The 23093-nt window shown below is 33.9% G+C and overlaps 1 protein-coding gene across 3 annotated transcripts; it reads left to right on the top strand.

Moving 5' to 3' along the window:
* Positions 1-569: 569 nt before the first annotated feature.
* On the top strand, positions 570-17787 carry LOC123561663 (beta-1,3-galactosyltransferase 1-like). 3 transcript variants are annotated; one of them, XM_045354175.2, is made up of 2 exons: positions 570-653; positions 11903-17787. In XM_045354175.2, exon 2 carries the CDS (start codon positions 12520-12522, stop codon positions 13978-13980), a length of 1461 nt encoding a protein of 486 aa, XP_045210110.2. In that variant the 5' UTR covers positions 570-653; positions 11903-12519; the 3' UTR covers positions 13981-17787. The 3 variants fall into 3 exon arrangements, with proteins under 3 accessions (XP_045210110.2, XP_045210108.2, XP_045210109.2); XM_045354173.2 differs by lacking the exon at positions 570-653 and adding an exon at positions 7655-7756; XM_045354174.2 differs by lacking the exon at positions 570-653 and adding an exon at positions 10193-10377.
* The last annotated feature ends 5306 nt before the right edge of the window (positions 17788-23093 follow it).

The raw sequence follows: 23093 nt of genomic DNA, 5'->3' as shown, positions 1-23093 counted from the left end.
AAAAACAGTCTGTAAATTCCATAACAATGATTAAAAATCTCAAGAATTTATCTTGTTAGTGTACGAACGATAAATATTACTGAAACAAAATTCATGCATTTTCTAGGTACGTATGAAAGTAGTTGCTTTTTAATTTTGTTATTTTCTTTTTTCTCGCAGAGACAGGGAAAACATGTTCAATATAAACACGGGAAGAATGCATTATCGCCGGTATGGCTCAAATAAGTTTCAAGCTTTTTACAAAATCAAGTTAACTGATCTGTTATAAATTACTATACTATACTTTTACAAATGAGAATATTGTATTGTCTTTAGATGGATCAAGTCTAAATAATATGCTTTTATTCTGTTTGGTCACATGCTAGACCAGGAAATAATTACCTGCAATTATGAGCACTCTCCTTCGATTGTTTTCCTGTAAAAGATCAATAAGTCATCCGTATTATAGGGTATTACATTTCACCTGTGTATTGATATTTTTCTTTGGCAACTTACAAGATGCTGCTGATGTTGTCTGCAACCAGGTAACAGGTAAGTACGTGTGGTTTATTGGTGAAAATGTAAGAAATGAGGGAGGTTACTGCGATAACAGGTATGTCTCTACGGTTTGTCTGAGAAAGTATATAATCTGAGGGATTTTAGTACAATAGTAGGTAAGTCTGTATATGCATGATTTGTTGATATAAATATAATGCACGAGGCCAGAAGGTTCTGACTTAATGTAATCATGTTATTTTGTTTGGTTTCATAAGCTAAAAAAACTTAAATAAAATAACAAATTTATTTTCAAGACTAAATAATGCAAACCAATACATTTCACAAGAAAATTCTATCGAATTTGACCATTTTGCAATAGATACACCAAAAATTCGGTTGTCACATTTTTATGATACGAAATGGTATGGTATGCCATTAAGTTTGATAATGAACTAACTTTGTCGTGACCAAGTCATTTGTATAGTCGGTATGGACGATTTACTATCGACTACCACAAGGTTGCAGGTTCGAATCGTACATGGGGCGTATCTTTCGTATCTTTTTTTTTTCTCAAAACGATTGTCCTGTATATTTAACAAAGTTCGTATTTTTCATTCGTGATTTATTTTTGCTATTGCTCAGTTTGTCTCAAAAGTCAAAGATACGCCCAAGACAAAATTGTGACAAACTAATATATACTAAATATATACTATTTCTTTATGAGTACATTATATATGCCGCTCTGCGTTTTACATACACCACAGTAATAAAGAAAACAAAAATAGCAATTTCAAAATGAAAAAAAACTAATTAGAAAAGTAATAAGTAGTAACATATTGAATAAAATGAGAAAAGTAAGTTCGCACTGACCTACTTGCTAAAGTTAATTTACCAAGCTTACACATCAGAAGAATGAGAACCATGGCAATTGAAACTTTCAGAATATTAAATAACTTGGCACCTCCTGTTTTATCAGAATTAGTACAAAAAAGAAAATCCAAATATAATTTGGAACGAATGTTCTTTACACTGCCTTAAATAACCATTTCATGGCACGATTACATTAAATCCTATTCCTTCTAATGGAATATACACAATGACCACAGTTCACAGAACTATTACACATAGTTGGGCCTTTTTCAAATAATAGATCATGTTCTGAATTTGAAGAATAAATCTAAACTTAAAACTGACTTAAATTGACGAGAAAAGTACATGGTTAAAATCTTGCATACAAGTACGTATAGCTATCATTCAAAGGCTTTGAAACTTTTTTCCTATGTCAATTTCTAACCTCACTGGGTCTTGTCCCATAACTCTGACATGTATTTTGGCCAAGTTATACCCCCTTCTGGACTTGGAAAACCCTATGCAAGTTACTATCTCCAAAACTAATGCAGATGTTGAATTCAAACTAAACGTGTGTCTCTGGAGTTATAAAACTAGGTAATAGCATCAGGTCCCTTAACTCTGACATGCAATTTGGCTAAATAATGCCCCATTTTGAATTTAGAAAATCCTAGTTAAAGTTTTACATGCAAGTACATATAACTTTGAAACTTACCGGTATTTTTCTTTTTCTAGGTCAATAATCAACCTCACAGGATCAAGTCCCGTCACTCTGACATGTATTTTGGTAAATTATGTCCCCTTTTGGTCTTAGAAAATCCTTTTTAAAGTTTTGCATGCAAGCTACTATCTCAAAGACTAATGCAAATATTAAATTGAATCTATACACGTTTCTTTGGGTTTATAAAACTATGCCATAGCATAGTCCCATATCTCTGGCATGTATTTTGCAAACTTATATCCCTTTTGAATTTAAAAACTTCTGGCTAAAGATTTACACGAAAGTTAAAATTAATGAAGATAATGGATTGAAACTAAATAGATATTTTAATATTTAGGGTAACATTCATGCTTCTGGGATAAATCGAATAGTCGAGCAATGGCTATCTTACGGACAGCTCTTGTTAAAATCTGATGTTAAAGTCTATCAGTCTTCGGAACAAAGATATGTATAAGTGTATGCATTAACTTTTTACGCTATATTTGAAGCTGATAAGTTTAAAAGAAATAATTACAAAACTCATTGTTTTTATGGCAAAGAAAGTTTTATAAACAAGATCTGATGCATAGTGTTTACTTGGTATCCTACTCTTGAATTTTGCAAATGCTACTGTAAATATATTTCATTTCGTTTTTACTTACAAGATCATTTATTTTGCCATTTTTATACCAATTGCTACCCTTTCTAGAGAATTACAATTCATCCTAAAACTTTTTATACCTCTTCTTCCGTCCCTTAAAATAATGTCTCTTTTTCAACACCGGTCTTTTACAGCTGTAAAATTTCATACAGGTCTCGCTTATTATCTGGTGGTGACGATATGTTTCCGTCGTGTTACTCTCACTAATTATCTGGTGGTGACGATATGTTTCCGTCGTGTTACTCTCGCTAATTATCTGGTGGTGACGATATGTTTCCGTCGTGTTACTCTCGCTAATTTTCTGGTGGTGAAGATATGTTTCCTTCGTGTTAATCTCGCTAATTATCTGGTGTTACTCTCGCTAATTATCTGATGGTGACGATATGTTTCCGTCATGTTACTCTCGCTTATTATCTGGTGGTGACGATATGTTTCCGTCGTGCTACTCTCACTTATTTTCTTGTGGTGACGATATGTTTCCTTCGTGTTACTCTCGCTAATTATCTGGTGTTACTCCCGCTAATTATCTGGTTGTGACGATATGTTTCCGTCATGTTACTCTCGCTAATTATCTGGTGGTGACGATATGTTTCCGTCGTGTTACTCTCACTAATTTTCTGGTGGTGACGATATGTTTCCTTCGTGTTACTCTCGCTAATTATCTGGTGTTACTCTCGCTAATTATCTGGTGGTGACGATATGTTTCCGTCATGTTACTCTCGCTAATTATTTGGTGGTGACGATATGTTTCCGTCATGTTAATCTCGCTAATTATCTGGTGGTGACGATATGTTTCCGTCTTGCTACTCTCGCTAATTATCTGGTGGTGACGATATGTTTCCGTCATGTTATTCTCGATAATTGCCTGGTGTCGACGATATCATGTTACTCTCGATAATTGTCTGGTGGTGACGATAACTTTCTGTCATGTTACTCACGATAATTGTCTGGCGGTGACGATATTGTTCCGTCATGTTACTCGTGCTAATTATATGGTGATGGCGATATCTTACTGTCATTTTACCTTAGTTGAGAATATGATGGTGATGATAACTTACACTGCCATGTTAGAAGGCGATATCTTACTGCCATGCTACCCTTGCTTATTATCTGGTGAGACGATATATGATTATCTAATGGTGGCAATATCTTGCTTACATATTACCTTCGCTGATTATCTGACTGGGACAAAATCTAATTGTCATTTTACCTTTGCTAATAATATAGTGGTGGCGACATCTTGCTTATTATCTGTTGATGGCGATGTCTTATTACCATGTTCGCCGCTGATTATCTGGTGTTGTCGATATCTTACTGCTATTTTACCTTTGCTGATTATCTGATGGGGGCGATATCTTACTACCATGTTATCTTTGCTGATTATCTGGTTATGTTGATATCTTACCATTTGCTGATTATCTTGCTGTAATGTTACTATACGAAACTGAAATCATATGGGGAACTGATTTATGAATTTAATGCAAACTGGTTATTTTTTCAAAACAGCCCTCATTCACCGCTCACTCGCTCTACCTGTATTACACGAATTGAGGCTTTGTACTGGAAAATGTTGTCATGGTAACACTGTCTATTCAGGTTTACTGTAATATGATAGGAAGTAATCAGTGTTTTCCCTAACCTACTCGTATATCGATTCTTAACTACTGAAATGACAGAAGTAATGAGAAGTTTCAAGGCAGTTCTTGTAAAAATTGAATATGAAAAAATTGTTACAATTTAGATACACATAACATGCATGTTGGTTTTATATATTTGCATATACATGAAATGAACAGTTAAATAATGTAAAAGGTGATACCTGACATATGATGATTGGTAGAGAGCGAAATAATAATGTTCAGAAAAAGAAAAATTTGAACGGGAGGATAAAAATGTTGTTTCTGTGTCCTTTAGTTTAGTTACGTACGCACGAAAAAGCTTTTAAATTTTTTAGCCTTTGTCAAACGGCATACGTTCAAATTTTGCGACAGATAAAAAGGCAAAATACTTATTAAAAATTTTGAGTACGAAACTCGAAATTTCGAGACGGTAAGTTATACAACTCGTAATTTCAACTCGAAAACTGGATATATGTCGGAAATTTCGAGTCAGTTTCTCAAAACTTCGAGGTACGTGTTTAAAATTTCGAGTTAATTTAATAAAATACACGTGGTCGTGTCAACATTTTTTTCCGATAATATAATGAACTATAACTGGCTTTGCATGTAAACTCTAGGCGTACCGAACAAGTTCCATTTTGTATGAATAATTAACATTTTTAGTCGAGCTAAATAAGTCATTTATTATTAACTAATAAATACTAATTCAAAATTTTGAGTTAGTAACTCGAAATTTCGAGACGGTAAGTTGAGTAACATGACTCGTAATTTCGACTCGAAAATTGGATATATGTCGGAAACTTCGAGTCAGTTTCTCAATACTTGGATACGTATTTGAAATTTCGAGTTAATTAAGGTAGTTCCGATAAAATGTCTCGAAGGTTTCCTGTCGAATCGGGACGGTGGCGTAACTCAAACCTCCCATATGAAGCCCGTAAATGTAATTTGTGCAGTCTGAATGAAGTTGGCGATGAGTTTCACTACCTCTTTGTATGCCCATTTTTTGCACTCAAAGAAAACGCTATATACCAAGTTATTATTACAGGAGGCCGAATACATTGAAATTTAAGGAATTGATTTCAACGGGACACTTACATCTCCTTAGAAATATAATACTATTTGTAAGTCGTATTATGCATCACTTTAAAATGCAAGTTAGATAGAATAGAAAAATTAAAGTGTATTTATTTTTCAGTTCACACGAACATATGTATGTAATCCAAATTAAGAATATTGTCTTCAAAGAATTAGCATTTTTCATTTTATAAAATATTCCCATGAAATAAAGTCCCCTTTTGTTTTGCTACAGTTGTACTATATTGTTTTGAAGTTAGGCATACAAAACATTTGACACACTTTTTGTTCTCGAGAACGTCATTCATAATCTCCGCAGTAAGCGAGATTTTCGTGCAAAAAATACTATCGTAGTATATTTTTTCTCACGACAACTAGCCGTATTTTAATTCTGTCTGCGCATGTGTATTCAATATTGCTATGTACCTGTATTTTAGTGAGGAACTGACAGTTATTTTTCTTTTACCTTTCTCTTACAGAGTTGCAATTTCAAATAACACGAACTTAATTTTTTCGTACATCTATAATTATCTGTAATTTTAAGACGATTAGGCTGTATTTATTCCATCTATCTGTATACATTAACAATATGCATTGTGATGACAAAATAACTGTCCCCATGTTCATTACAGAAAACTATCTAATTGTACTATTGCTAAGAAAAAACCCCCACACTTTATTTACTTTTATTCAGTCATACTGTTACATTATGTGACCTGACTTAAATAAAAGTAATTGTTTGTTGTTGTTGATATTTCGAGTTAATTTAAAAAAAAATACACGTGGTCGTATCAACACATTTTTCCCGGTAATATAATGGAATTTTAAAGCTATAACTGGGTTTGCATCTAAACTCTAGGCGTACCGAACAAGTTCCATCTTATATGCATAATTAACAACTTTAGTCGAGTTAAGTCATTTATTATTAACAGTGCCACTGTAAGAAAGAAAGAATTGACAGTCTGCTGAGATTAGACCGAATTATGTCAAAATTGATAGCATCTGTTCACACCAGAGATCAGACTATCATCTTATTATCGGTGTGCAACCATAAAAACACAAAATACAATAAATATAGGCGTATTAAAACATTTGGATGTGTTGACTTATTTTCTAAAGACGGAAAACACCAGTTAGTAATTTGAGAAGAGTGTATATGCTACCTTCGACAACCACGAACGGTGTTCATATGTATTCAACGTGTTCAATATTTAATCAGACGATTGTTTAAGGAATGGTAGTTTGGTATATAGTGTTGTCTTGAACGTGAATGCATGGAAAGGAATCACACAAACCCCGTCCAGTAAGTACTACTATTTAGATCTTTTTAAAGAAATATTTTTAAGATTTTATATTATATGTTGTTCCGTTAGGGCCAGCGCCGCATATTGTGAGCTCGAAACAAAGAAAGAACGATAATACGATGTTGAAAAGTAGAAATAACAAAACTATGCCTCTATTCTACGAGATCTTCTACCGCTAATATAAAGTATTCAAAGTCCCAGGTGATTTCACTAGAACAAAGAGCTATAAAATATATTTTTAGTTCTTTGACTAGAACCTATATTTACCGGTCTGCCAACACTGAAATGATTTAAGATCATGCGGGCATCATCGCAATGACGTAATGGTCATGTTACTTAAATAGATACATATCGTGCAATATAAACGGATTAGGTATCAATAGGTATAAAACAACTAAATAGATAATCAGGCAGCTCTTCCAGGCACACAAAAAAAGCTCCTTTACAGATATATGACCCCTACTTTTCTTGTTGTTTTTTTTTGTTAGTTGTCATTCATGAATATAGGGTACATAATTCATTTTAAAATAATTAATTTTTTAAAAGGTGACAGCTATCAAAATACTGTTCATTTTATATAGAACATATAGCAAATTTATTTGTTACTATTCTTCCTCAACCTTGCACGTATATCCAAATTAATTTAAGCATAAGTTCTAACTTTAATCGTAAATTTTACAAGAATTTTCTTTATTTCATCTTTAAAATTTTTGTGATATTTTTGAACAAACTGCTTGAACCGAAAGGTTATGCTTTTCTAGAAAAAGTATATTGAACCGAAAGGTTATGCTTTTCTAGAAAAAGTATAAGAAGCTGAAAGGCAATATCGTGACACCACCTTAAGTTCAAAGCACAAAACACGAAATCGGAAGTTACTTGGATTTTGGATCAGGACAAAGAGCTATAAAAATAAAGTATTTATACTTCTTTGATCAGGAGTAGCAGACGCTGTAACAGAACTACTTTCTTATCCGAGCACGCATACACAGGTGATGTTGAAATACGATCTTACACATTGCTAGCATAATGCATGTTGTTCGTAGCAGAAGGATTTTATTATGGATAAACTTTGGTATTTTTCTTTTTCATTTCTTTGTGTATTTTCATTCTTTTGTGGCGTATGTACGATAGATTATGTCTTAGATATATTATTCATACTTTAAGAATTGATGCTAGTAATTATCTGTCTGTAATTGTACAAGAGCAATATATTTTCCTGTATGCGAGCTGTAGAACGTGTAGATATAGTAATATTTATTAGTGGAACGATTGTGGGTATACCTCTAAGCTTATTAAGCAGTAGTCCAAATAATTGTACTCGAGAGTTGAATATCGTTATATTATTTTGACTTGTCGATATTCGCCTCCGAGGTAGACTAGGCCTCTAGGTAGACAACGTAAAATATCAAAATGTAAAAGCGGTCTGCCCGAGGTCTCATTATTTAGACTAATTAAGCAGGGGCGCGGACAGAAATGAGCCGCTCCATGAGAAAACCAACATAGTGCGTTTGCGACCAGCATGGATCCAAACCAGCTGCGCATCCGCGCAGTCTGGTCAGGATCCATGCTGTTCGCTTTCAAAGCCTAATGCATTTAGAGAAATCGCTAGCGGACAGCATTGATCCTGACTAGACTGCGCGGATGCGCAGGCTGGTCTGGTCCATGCTGGTCGCAAACGCACTATGTTGGTTTTCTCATGGTGCGGCTCAAATTGTAACCAATCAATGTATACTGTAATTGTGTGGTACAGTCAACTCGCCAATAGAGAATCACTGCCAATAGAGGATCACTTGAAAATAAAATGTGAATCTCTCTTATACATATTAGAGTATACAATGTTTAAATATCCAGTTATATACACTTATCACATAGCAATTATTAGACAAAGGAATATTGATCTAATCTAATGAGTTTGGGTTCCATGAGTAGATAACTCTTGCGACCATGTTTCCTGACTTGGATTTAAGCACTCTTGAAGTCTTCGAAGTAGAATATTTTTGAGCATACCTCACAATTTCTTAGATAAAACCACACAAAATTGGTATCATTTTGACGAGTGAAACACTCACTTTCATAGGAATAAAATGATTATGAATTTTAGATTGACTTCGATGACAAAAAGTGCCATCAAACGGAGACGGCCATTCAGCCAGTAGAGAATCACCCACATCAGGGATAATCAAAAGGTTGTTTATTCTGCTTAAAAATACAAATCAATCTTTGAATTGATGTTGTACTGGTTTGAACTGGCATATTTAGATAAATGAATAAGGTTCTGTGAATCAATATTTTGATTTTAATTTTAGATACAGATGGTGCTATTTATGCATAGAAATACAACTGTGAAAACTAGTGCTATATTCTTTTACTTAATATCTCCTGTTTGAAATGTAAACATGCTGTCTCTCATTATATTCTGTCTTGAAATGTTTATTTCTAATACCACAGTCATGTTTTGTCAGAAAAAAATACTATTTTAAATAGATAGAAAATATGATAAACTAGGTGACCCCCTATTGGCAAAAGTGACCCCCTATTGGTGAATCAGAGAGGTATAAATATTTCATCATAACTTCAGACATAAAAGAATGATTCAAATAAATCAAACATTGATATGAATGCAAGCAATAGTTTTAAGTATTAATAAGTTTAGATATCATGAAAGTTTAAACATTCTTCACTATATGCTAAAAGTGTAGATAGTGACCCGCTATTGACGAGTTATCTGTATTTCAGAAAAAAAAAACATAAAAAGGGACATCGAATCTATATAATAATGTTTTAATATCATATAACGAAAAGTTGGTTTCATATAAAAACAGAACGGTTCCATATATTACATTTTAATGTATATAAAGGGAAATCAAATATGTATAATAATGTTTTGCTATCTTATAATGAACGTTGGTTCCATGCAAGGACAAAACGGTTCCATATATTGCATTTTCCAATTTATATATGAACCTATATACTCTTAAAAACGAATGAATAAATATAATGAAAAGTTGGTTCCATATTAAGACGCAACGGTTCCATATATTGCATTTTCCAATTTATATAATGAGCGAATGAACCTATATACTAGTATTCAATAATATGAAAAATGTTCATATAAGACGGCCGCGGCGTTCCATATATATGCATAATGTATACTTATCATGTGAAGAAATAATTAGAGTATATGTCGAAGCAGTGGAATTTTTTATAAGAATATTCTAACAAAGAGGTACATACAAGAGTTCATTTAATGTTCCGTGTCTCTGCCTTCAAATTAAAAACAACAACAACAACAACAACAACAAACAGCATTAATAAATTAAAAATTGAAAATTAATGTTAATCAGATAATGAATAATGCAACATGGTTTTTCCGAACTCTGTTTCTTAGTCACGTTGGTTAGAAATCTTTCCACGAAAAGTGTTGACATGTGTTAGATCCGTAATAGCTAAAAATAACGTCGTCGTTTGATAAATCTGAACAAACGTAATGTACTTTAATTTACGGAAATAACTTGATAAAGTAATAAAGTTAATTTCGCTGTTTGAATAAATCAGATAGACTTTGTTTAGAAGAACGTTCGTGTGTCATGGATTACACATAACATAGTCATGTTCAAACATTTTGATGTAAATGATATCGGAAGGGAAAAAATGAAGTGATTCCGATTTTGTGATACCACGTTTCTAACACAGGTGCTAGACACATAATCAAATATTTTACTTAATAGGCCTATATATATATATATAAAGATATATATATATCTTTATATACATATATAGGCCTGTTAATAAGTAAAATATTTGATTATAAGGTTTCTAAAAATGCTCTTATCATTTGAAAATGTTGAAATTACTACTACATGTCAGTAACATGCTTAAAATCAAGAAGTAAGTTTTTAGCCTTAGGACACCTCACCTGACTAACGTATGTTTTTGACAACACAGAAAATGACGTTAGACGACCGAAGTAAAGAAAGTGAAAGTACACAGGTTAAACTTGAAAACGAAAGTTGCATTTTTACATGGTTTAAATAGTGATATTTCTTATGAGCAAACGCTGCCCGGTCATCTGAATCATATGACCCTGTAGGGCTACCCGATGGATACACCAGGTACCTTATCTTGGCTAGGACCTATACATCCACGTAAACTCTCGAAATTTCGAGATACGTTACTCGAAATTTCGACATAGTAATTTGAAATTTCGACTTAGTAACTCGAAATTTTGACTTAGTTTACTACTAACTCGAAATTTTGAGATACGTAACTCGAAATTTCGACTTAGTAACTCGAAATTTTGAGTTAGTGACTCGAAATTTCGAGTTAATAAATAACATACAGCTGGAACTAATGCTCTTCCGTAATTTTCAGCACATTCTTACGATTTGAAAATACCGAGGCTTTAGCACGACATGTCAGCTTTTCACCAACGAAAAAATCTTTGCACTCGGAAAAAAACAATACAAATCCCACAGGAGTCCGTAACGGACCAAGGGTATATAGAGATTTTTTGAACTTCTTCAAATCGTTCAAAAGGTCCTTTTTGATTTTGTCTAAAAGTGTCAGTATATACCTCGGATGTTAGATATTTCCGTAACTGAGAGCTGCAGACCTAGATCTAGTTAGACATTTCAGAAATATTTTCAAAATGAATTTCGTGTAATAAATGTCGATTCTACGAAAGCGTGAAAGGGCCATCAGACGCTAGTACGTTTTATTACGTTACAGGTGCGGAATTCATTGAAAGGATGTGGTCAGATATTTAGTAATCGGCAACAAACTGACACAGAGAAATGACTATAAAGCTAAAACCTGCATTAAATATATAGGATATTAATATTGTTCATGCTTTTAACTCCACACCCATCAGTGCTTTTTGTACTCTGCAGAGATACATTGTGCCAAAATTATACTACTAAATGGCCAGACATATTTACAAGTTACAAGTTTCTGTAAAGTTTAAGAAAACTGTTTTCTAACCCTCGCATGAACGGGTTTAAACGGTTTTTAGGGCAAAAGAAAACTCCAAACCCAACTAATGTACTTGTTGAAAAAAAAAGAATATTGCGTGTGTCCGACTGTCTGGCATTAATAACCTATATCAATTTAGTGTGGATTGTTTCATTTGATCTTCATTTTTAGTATTTTCTGTAAATTTTAAGCGTATCTATATAATGCATTATAATTTCTTGTTTTTTTTCCTCCGATCTATTTTCAGAAGTGTGCATGAAGTAAGAACAATAAAGTGGAACCACTGACTGACAAAGGACTTGATCATTTTTATGTGCTTGTCACGCAGAGAATTTTATGCTGACGATTGAAGTTACAGATTCAAATCCTATGCCATGGGGGCGGATTCAATGTAGTTCAAAGTGGGAAAGATTAGTGATAACAATTATTGCAGATTGATTCATTTATATATTCGTAGTGTGCAGTAATATGCAACTCGCGAACAATTAAATAGTTACATCAGGTACATCTCCGCGCACCATTAATTGTTACCACAAGAGAAAATATGAATAATGCATTGCGATAGACAATGCACTGATTTGAAATTCTAGTACCTTTTGGGAAATTTATCAGGTAAAAGGATTTTACCCTTGCAGTATGAATGAGAACAATATCTAACACTACAATAATGAGAAGAAAAAATGGTGTTGAAATGTGATCATCGTTTAAGAAATATGAATACTCGAGAATGAAGGCGACTTTTTAATTAATATAAGCTGATCCTACATATTTCAAAATAGTGTGTGGTGTAGCAATGAAATTGGCTTAGGCAATAGTAAATCTATAGCTATTATAAGTGTGGAATATAACTCAAGGCTTTCAAAAATGAATCCGTTACATGCAAAAGGGAGTAAATACTCGTGTGGTAAAATATCTGTGAAAATGATTGTATTGTCGTTTTTAGGACTTATACTATATGTTGGTTGTAACCTGTTGTTATCCACTTCAAAAATGTCTGTTATTGTTGACATGTCCATTAAAATGCGGAGTAATGTTGTCGATGTTCTCAACAGTATTGCTGACCTCTCTTCCGCTCACTCTATAAATGGAACTATCGCTTTAAAATCTTTCCCCAGGTACGAAAATGAAAGAGACCAGAAAGAACAATCAGTTTATTTTCAATTTACAGACGACAAAACAAAATCATTTTTTGCTAATTCTTCGACTGATACTAAGCTTCGCCGTAATGGATTACAAGCAGGTAATGGAAAAGAAAACGATGTTAGAAACGACCTTGTCAACGAACATTCTAGACTACCCAGCAAATCCCAGCAGACGACACTTACCAAGCACAGTATAGATGCCATTCATTTTCTTAACAAAACATATCAAAAACAGGAAGGTTCTAGTTTAGTAAAAGAAGAAGTAGTGGACAATTCTACAGTAAAGAAAGAAATTGTTGATAAATTCGGTAACAGTGTGAATACGAATGTGAACAGACGACAATATAATTGTAGCTCGTGTTTTCTTCACAACTTTAATTACGTGATACAAAACGAAAGAATATGTGAACAGTACTCGCCTAATCAAACTATAGATTTAATTGTACTTATAATGACCACACATAAAAACATTAGAGCAAGAACAGCATTACGTTCTACGTGGTTGTCCCATACTAAAAACAATACGGCCAATGTCAGATATGCATTTCTGTTAGGTGAAACAAGTGATTATAGATACAAGGAATCGGTGTTGCAAGAGAACAGTGTCTATCATGATATTATCAAGGAGGACTTCGTTGATACTTACATGAATTTAACTTATAAAACTATTATGGGATTTAAGTGGGCAGCGACAAAGTGTATGCATGCAAGTTACGTTATGAAAACAGACGACGACATGTTCGTCAATATTCCAAATGTTCTAAAGATTTTCAAGGGTCCTAATATTGAAATCTTGCAGACGACAGTTGTTGGCGCATGTAACGCGAAAGCAAGACCTATACGGAACAGAAAATCTAAGTGGTTTGCCTCGGAGGACAGTTACCCAGAGAAATTTTACCCTGGATTTTGTTCCGGAACGGGTTACGTGACGAGCATGCATGTAGCGAATGAAGTGTATAAAATCTCCCCTAGTGTTCCTTTCTTCCACCTAGAGGATGTATATGTGTCACTCTGTATAAAGGTGTTAGGCTTCAAACTTCAGGCCATGCCAGGATTTAATGCAGGTCGACCAAAAATGGACCCATGTCTCTATAAGGGAGAAAAATTGATCACGGCACATCAGTTGACACCGGTAATGTTGCAGCTGGTGTGGTTCAGACAGTGCCCAAAAAACCTTATTTAGCAGTCGATTTTAAATGAGGGTTGATCATAAAGTAATGTCACGGGGTGTTACGAAAGCGTGTAAAATGAAAAAGGAATCAAGGAAAATTCTTACTAAAATACAGTATCAATTTTCAACACATTTTGAAAGTGTCATGAAAGTTGATTGTTAACTTCTTGACAAAACAACATTAATCATCACCTCAGTGCAAAAAGTGGACAACTCCAATGACTTATAGAAGGACTTAATTCATTTTTGTGCTAAGGTGACGATTTGTGGAAAGCATTGAAAGAGCGAATGCTGAACGTCACTGACGTTGTTGACGTCAGAAATCGACATTCATTCACTAAGTAGTAATACAGTAACAAACCTTTACTTAAAACCCTATACTGATGTTACCAAAATTTTAACGACAGGAAACAGAAAGACCTTACATTAAATCATTATAACATAATGTGAGTATTAAAATGATAAAACAAGCATTGTTTACAGTGCGGCGAAATAGCGTCCGTGGTATACTTTGAATTTATAATGAATCCTAAAATATTTACCTGAATAATCAGAACTAAATTACCGCACAACTTGATACAATATTTATAATTATATGAATTAATTAAGAAATAATAAATATGTACCTATATTTTATCAGTTAATAAAATATGGGCAGGAGTTCGGATGCGTAATAATTAAATCACGAGTGCGTAGCACGAGTGATTTAATATTCGCATCCGAACGACTGCCCATATTTTATTAACTGATAAAATTATTGGAACATATTTATTATTTCGATTCTAACCACGTAAATTCTTCGCATTTTACAGCACTACATTTTAGCGCGATTGTCATTCGGCTGGCCATATGCTATTATAAAAACCTCCCCACGATTGGAAAGCGTTGCATCAAACGGAATTTTCCGATATTCAGTAAATTTTAATTAAAGTATTAAGTAGTTATTGCCGTGAAAATGTTATTTTCAATAACATCAAAGGTCGGATATAGAAATCAGAGGTAAATACTTAATTCAAGGTTTATATATGCAGTTTCTAAAAATAGTACACGTCACCTACATGATGGCACTGAAACATACACGCCAGAACATTGCGGCGGCATATAAACACGTAAAAACTTGAGTCTGGAAGATTGGAAAATTAATTATAATTTATTTACTGTCAAAGTAGAATCTAGTTGACATTTGTGGTGCCTACAACGCAGAAATTGTAAACTACACACACGACCAGACATAGATGCACTGGTGTTGAAGTTGAAACTTACCGGGCTGAAACATATTCTTACGGTAAAATATAAACAAATAAATTCATCAGTTAGATATTGTTTGTTTCAGAAAATTTGATGTACTTTTTATTACTACTACATAACACTGAAAAAGTCGAGTATTTAGTCGGTATATAACGGAAGCAGAGTAGAATCTCAGTCGTGTTACAATCGTAGGGCGGAATGGAAGAGCTATACTTTATCGTAGATTCATGTATAGGCGATTTCGCTATATGTTTATATAGCAACTGCTGCGGATCGTGTTAGAATATGCAATAGACTCTGTAATATTACTTCTGGATCAATCCTCGTGCATGTCATATCAGGTCAATAACAATTAAAGCATTATACATGTGTGTTGAATTTAGATTTAGAATTTAAAGACGCGCCACAGAATAACTGTATTCTTTTTATTTTCATGATGGTAATTATTCGTGATTTGCATGCAAAAATTGAGAAATACAAGTATTTAGTTACAAATTGACAGTGATATATATATTACGCGAAGACAATGTGTTTAATGTGTTGATATATTATTGAATGGATGAAGCATTATGCAAGGTATTTGATGTATTAAGCTGATTTTAGACCACACTTTGTTTCTATTGGGTAAGATAGTTATTTATCTGTGTCACTGAAAGTATATTGACTTAATACGTTTGCAGAATTATTAATTCAAGAAGGGCATAAATCCTGTTACCCAGCAAAAAATGACTAAATACAAATGTTTAATATATATTTTATTTAATTAAAGATTGGCACAAAATTGTCATGACTGGATTAAGATTACTAGTAAATATATAGCTTAATAAATGCAGTTGAGTAAAAACTTGAATTGAAATTATTCAATATGAATCGACGTTGTTTCTTGCCCCGTCCACGATCGCAAGAGTTTTATGATATTAAAAACGCTGAAACACAACTTTATCCCGACACCGGCGACAAATGTTTAAAACAGTCTTTTTGTATTTGTGCTTTGTTCGTCATTAGGATTCAAAGCATCTGGTTGTAAACCCAAATGTTTCAGCTCTCTCCAGTCACGACGATGGGTGATATCCTGCAAATATAAAACAAACACGAGAAAAACGGGCAGGGTTGGGAGGGAAGTTTTTAAACTAAAATTTTTGTTTAAAGTATCAATGACTCTACCTCGTTCAGTGGACTCAGAATCGAAAAGACTGGAATCTGGCGAGACGGGCGTTTATATACCTGACCCAGAATTCCCTGGTCACGTGAGGGTATGGTGTACAAGGGGAGTCATTTTTGCCGAGTAAAGAGTTTAACCTTAATTCGGTTAAACTGAATATTATATAGCTGTATTATACCAGTATTGTCAGAACGATTTTCACAATGTTCATATGGGAGAAAAAAGTAGGTCACTAGGTTGTTGTAGGTCTTTAGGCGGACAAACCCTTCTACGGTGCATGTTACGCATATATGTTCTATAAAATATGAGCCGTGCCGTGAGAAAACCAACATAGTGCGTTTGCGACCAGCATGGATCCAGACCAGCCTGCGCATCCGCACAGTCTGGTCAGGATCCATGCTGTTCGCTAACGGTTTCTCTAATTACAATAGGCTTTGAAAGCGAACAACATGGATCCTGACCAGACTGCGCGGATGCGCAGGCTGGTCTGGATCCATGCTGGTCGCAAACGCACTGTGTTGGTTTTCTCATGGCGCGGCTCATATGTGTATGGCTTTAGAATGATTGTTTGCATTTCATTCTTAGAACTTTGTTAAAGTCAGGTACAAATCTCTCAGTCTTATAAGTTATATTTGATGATAACTATGATATGACTTTGTAGTTCTATAGCAGAAAGGAAATCTATATATTTAATGGTAAAATTATAAATTATTCGATATGCGAAAATGTTTAAAATTTTATGATGTCATGTTCATATTTTTTTTATTTTGATAGTTAAGTTATTACATGTTCATATCAATAGAAGTGACAGAATTGCTGTTGGGTAATGCGGAACCAGTATGCAGACTTTTTTGTACCACAAAGTGCCTATCTAAACATTTACACATTATACATGTTATACTGAGTCATATAACGTGATAAATGTAAATTGTCAATAAAGAGGTTTGTACGTTTAATAAAATCCCTAGCGTCTGTTCATAATCTGTTTGATAAAAATCGTGCTGTTCCTCTTATTTAATCTACTCGTTAGAAATTTCATAAATTGGTTTTACAAGTACATTTTGAACATGCACGGCTAAATTCTGTAAATTACTCGCAATTATTATTAGGCCATACCAAATTGATTAATAGTTCTTCGGAAAATTTTCAAAAAAAAAATGGGAGCGGGCGAGCAAATGTTTTTTTTTCTCAATTTTGATTTTTTCAGAGGCGGGTAGATTTTACATGGAGCGAGCGGGTATTTTTTCCCCCCAGCTTCGACCCTAGAGGAGGCGGTTATGATTATACATGAAGTTAACATTTAACACAGAAATCAAACATTTACAGTGTGACTAACACAGTAGATAGCTTTTCTATATGTTTTAAAGACAACATGAATGATTTTGCAAATAAATTCTTGCCAAAACTCACTGAATCACTTTGTTTTTATTTTGTATTTATAATTACTAAGGGATGAGTGTCTTATTTTTAATTTTGATTGTTCTACATTAATCTGAAGGCGTGCCCATTTAACGGCAGAGGATGAGGAATATTTAAGACAAAACGGGCACCCGAGTGGAATAACATATCTTCTGAAACCCAGTTAGATGGCTTCGACACATGAGCAACTTTGCTCCTAGTGAAACCCCAAACGGTAGAGGTGAGGGGAAAGTTATAAATCACTTGACCAATGAGACCAAACGGAGTTGGGCACACGAATGCTCCGACATTGCTCGAATCCCATTGGAATAATTTCTTAACGGATCAGGCTAGCTTAAGTTTTTGTGGTAGATGTTCATTTCAGTCAAAAAAGATAACACTTCGATTGACCCAGAAATTTTGAGTTGGGAAGGTCTGTTTTTTCAGTTTCTTTCTTTCAATCAATTCACAGCCAATTAATATACAAACAGGGAAAATTGGGGTTACAATAGGACAGAAATTATTTTTATATCTACACTACTTATTTGAAAAGCTAAACATTTTTTTTTAAATTGAATATATGCATTTTGATAGAATATCTGACTGCCGTACTAAAGAAGTTACGTTCAAAAAGATTTGGGCCCAAGACAATTAATCATGTTAATGTGATGGATCGGTCAGGGTCTGTGAACAAACTTTTTTTTAAGATAGCACTCGGCTTTAGCTCTAGATCTAACATATTGAACTAAACAACTGATAACAAATGGTTTGAAAACTTTTATCTGAACAATATTTCTATGTTTAATCCAAATATTTTTAATTGAATCCCCGTGCACGTCTTACAAGTTTTGTTCTTTTCACTGTATTGAACAATCGTAGAACGTGCCTACTTTATCACCTACCGGCACATCGAAGGCCATGTGTGGCACTAGCACAGACACTCCAGATTTAAAACAAATGATGAACAACACCATAATTCCTGACTTTTAGAGTCTGAGTCATCAGCTACATGTATTACGGACGCATGAATTCCGATCAATATCACTTTTGACGCATTAAACAGCGATAAAACCTGTTTTGCAGTTATCATTCCGGACCGCGTAATCAGAAAAAAAAATCAGAGATTTTTATGTACGTGCGGGCAGGTGAAATTTTTTTCCTCGGGAATGAAATTATTGATGCGGTAGTCCCGACGAACACAATACTTTAAGGTATCCGAACCACAAAAAAGCAAGTTCTATTTAACAGTGCTATTAAAAATATATCAAGTATTGATGTCTGGTAAGCTCATATAATTTTGGTATCATTTGAAAGTGTTTTGTCTACAGAAAAAGAAAATATAAATTACATGACAAAACATATGAAAAACATGACTGTAATGATTCTTACATATCATTTGTGGTCAATTTATTTACTAATTCTTTTTAGCAGACACATCTCTTTCAAATGATACCAAAAAAAAAACATGGGGTCACCAGGCATCGAAATATTACTCATTTGTGGATTGGGTACCTTAAGTACGCATACCTGTACAAGATTACGTATGCATACCCGTACACATAGCTACATAAGAATGAAATCAAAACCTCTCTATAAACACCATTTACGCTATTTATGATATTATTTGTTCAATCATTGTCATGGAATTTGTACTTTTACCGCTGTGGTGTCTTGTTTGTTTTTTTGTTTTTTATATAACTTAAAGATGTACTATGTCCATATCATTTAAGTACTTTTTCACTTTTTCACTTTTTCATTATGTATTAACTCTAAATGTAGTACATCCTGGTGTGCTTAACTTTGCTTAACATATTTAAACAAGCTGTATTTACAAACAAATGCTATCTTGCAACCGTCATTTGTTTAAAAAAAAAAACTTCCAATTTTGCAAGCCTTTGAACTGTCTTCAGAATCAAGTCTGTACTAATTTAGCCTATAGTTTGATTTTGACGCGTGAAACTTCAATTTATAGACTCATCTGTCAATTATGGGAATCAGCATGATTTGCTTTACCATATTTAAATTAGAACCACTGCCTGTTATAATTATCAAAGTTGCGCGGTTGATTGTGCGGTGGCATGTCACACAGACGGTTAAGGTTCAATAACCCTACGACGTTTATTATTTTTCATTGAAAAAAAGTGTAATTATATCATTTCATAATTTTAATGTTATTTTGTGATTATATTTTCTTTATTATTGCCATGTACAAGTAAATTTCAATGCAACATACCATTCATAATGCTTCACCAGCAGTATCTCTAGTTTCGCAAGCTTCGACAATGGAGATCTGGAGTTATAGTTATACAAAGTCTGTTGAGATCAAATAATCTGTAATACTGTTAATTTCTTTCTTCAAACTAACTCTGATATTTTCTCGGAAAACCATTTTCTCTCTAGACTCATCTCAACACGTTAGAGTCAGAGATAAGAGATATTGTAATTTTATTCAAGAAAGTGCTATGCCAGTCTACTTGAGTTATGATCTATACAGTTACAACAACAAACACATGCGTTAGATATAATTGTAACTTAATACATTTTGCACATATATATACACACAATACTGAGAATGGATTGATACTTACATGAAAAATGATACTGCAATACGCAAAAGCATTTTATATTATTTAATTATTTCTGTATCTCTCATTAGAATATATAAATTCACATAACGTTATATAATAAAGATCAATTTTTTTTAGAATAAAATACTAAAAAAATATAGCGACTCTGTCAGATATAGAACCTTCACCAACAAAATACAAATATGAGCCGCGCCAAGAGAAAACCAACATACTTGCGCTTGCGACCAGCATGGATCCAGACCAGCCTGCCCATCCGCGCAGTCTGGTCAGGATCCATGCTGTTCGCTTTCAAAACGTATTGCAATTAGAGAAACCGTTGGCGAACAGCTTGGATCCTGACCAGACAGCGCGGATGCGCAGGCTGGTCTGGATCCATGCTGGTCGCAAACGCACTATGTTGGTTTTCTCATGGCGTGGCTCATATTATTTTTAAGTAGTTTTATTAAATATTTCGATATTTCTCAGAATTTTCGTCGTCTGACATTTGTTGCAAATCTTTTCCATAAGTTTTGTAATTTAACCGAACAGACTTTTGAAAAAGTCTTTGTCTTATATACCTTGCAAAGGAATCCAAAGTGGTCATGCTAAAGTAATGATAACGAATTTTCAGAAAAGAAAAAGAAATACGACGGTCTGATTCGAATACACATGTGAAATTAGTAGCATTCAGGGCACATTTGGCACCCGACTGCTAATTCCGTGGGATATCAGTTGTCGATAATAACTCTTCAGTTGTTATTTGTCAATTCCTGCATGTATATATTCTATGTACATCAATAATAATTTTGATAAAAATAATGTTTAGATATAATCGCAGTCCAAAATATGGCCTCCAACATATTCATGCAATTTTGTTTTGTTTTTAGCGCACGAAGTGCTCAAAGGTAAGCTTTTGTGATCGCCCTGTGTCCGTCGTCCGTCCGTCGTCGGCGTCGGCGGCGTCGTCGTCGTCAACAATTTGACTGTTAACACTCTAGAGGTCACAATTTTGGCCCAATCTTAATGAAACTTTCGTCAGAATGTTACTCTCAATAAAATCTTGGAAGAATTCGATATTGGGTTATCTGGGGTCAAAAACTATGTCACCAGGTCAAATCAAAGGAAAAACTTGTAAACACTCTAGATGTCACAATTTTTGCCCAATCTTAATGAAACTTTTTCAGAATGTTACCCTCAATAAAATCTTGGACGATTTAGATATTGGGTCATCTGGGGTCAAAAACTAGGCCACCAGGTCAAATCAAAGGGAAAGCTTGTCAACACTCTAAAGGTCACAATTTTGGCCCAATCTTAATGAAACTTGGTCAGAATGTTACCTTCAATAAAACCTTGGACGAGTTTGCTATTGGGTCATCTGGGGTCAAAAACTAGGTCACCAGGTCAAATCAAAGGAAAAGCTTGTTAACACTCTAGAGGTCAAATTTTTTGCCCAATCTTCATGAAAGTTGGTCCGAATGTTACCTTCAATAAAATCTTAGACGAATTCGCTATTGGGTAATCTGGGGTCAAAAACTAGGTCACCAGGTCAAATCAAAGGTAAAGCTTGTTAACACTCTAGAAGTCACAGGGGTCAAAACTAGGTCGCCAGGTCAAATCAAAGGAAAAGCTTGTTAACACCGTAGAGGCAACAATTATGACTGTATCATCATGAAACCTCGTGAGGATGTTAATCTTGATGATCTTAAGGTCCAGTTTGAATCTGGGTCATGTAGGGTCAAATCAAAGGAAAATCTAGTTAACACTCCTGAGGCCACATTTATGACCATATCTTGATGAAACTTGGTCAGAATGTTAATCTTGATGATCTATAGGTCAAATGCAAATCTGGGTCAGGTGGGGTGAAAAAACTAGGTCACTAGGTCAAATCAAAGGAAAAGCTTGTTAACACTTAGAGGCCACACCTCTCACGTCCCCTAGCACCAAGAACAATCTTCTTAATAATGTTACTACTGTTTGCTGGGCAAGTAGATTAAATTCAATTGTTGATCACCTTGGTTTTGCAAATGTTAGACTCAATTTTGATAGAAGTATGAACTATGACAACTTGTTTAAATTAAGGATAAGAGATCAATTTGTCCAAGACTGGAGGGACTGTATTAATTCTATGCCAAAATTAGATTATTATTGTAAATATAAGAATGATTTTTGTTTCGAAAAATATCTCGATGTTATAGCAAACGATAAATTAAGAAAACAATTAACATGTATACGATTATCTTCACACTCTTTAGAAATTGAAATAGGTAGATACAATAATGTTGACAGACAAAACAGATTATGCAAATTATGTTCACAAAATATGATAGAATCTGAATACCACTTTATCTTATGCTGCCCTCTGTATCATTGTGTCAGATTAAAGTATCTAGGTCGATGTTCCTGGCCTAGCATACAAAAATTCAATGCATTAATGTCAACACAAAATAGAACACGGTTGCTAAATATTGCAAGATTTGTGAAAGAAGCGCTATGCTTACGTAAAAATACTCTTGAAAACTGATTTTGATATGTCTACTGATCGTTAATTGTATTTGTGCGTTTATGTGCTTTTGCTTTTTGTAAATTGTCTTGTGTATATATTTGTTGTCTTTGCCATAAGTTATCACTATTGTAAATGGCCAAAGGCAAATGTTTTGCCGATTGCTAATAAACTTGAAACTTGAAACTTAATGGCAATTGTCCATCACTAGTAAAATTTGGAAGGATAAACAGCTATGTCTGTAACAACT

Source organism: Mercenaria mercenaria, chromosome 10 (assembly GCF_021730395.1).
Source record: "Mercenaria mercenaria strain notata chromosome 10, MADL_Memer_1, whole genome shotgun sequence".
NCBI lineage: Eukaryota > Metazoa > Mollusca > Bivalvia > Venerida > Veneridae > Mercenaria > Mercenaria mercenaria.
Note: the sequence above shows the minus strand (reverse complement) of the source record. Positions and strands in the feature narration are given on the sequence as shown.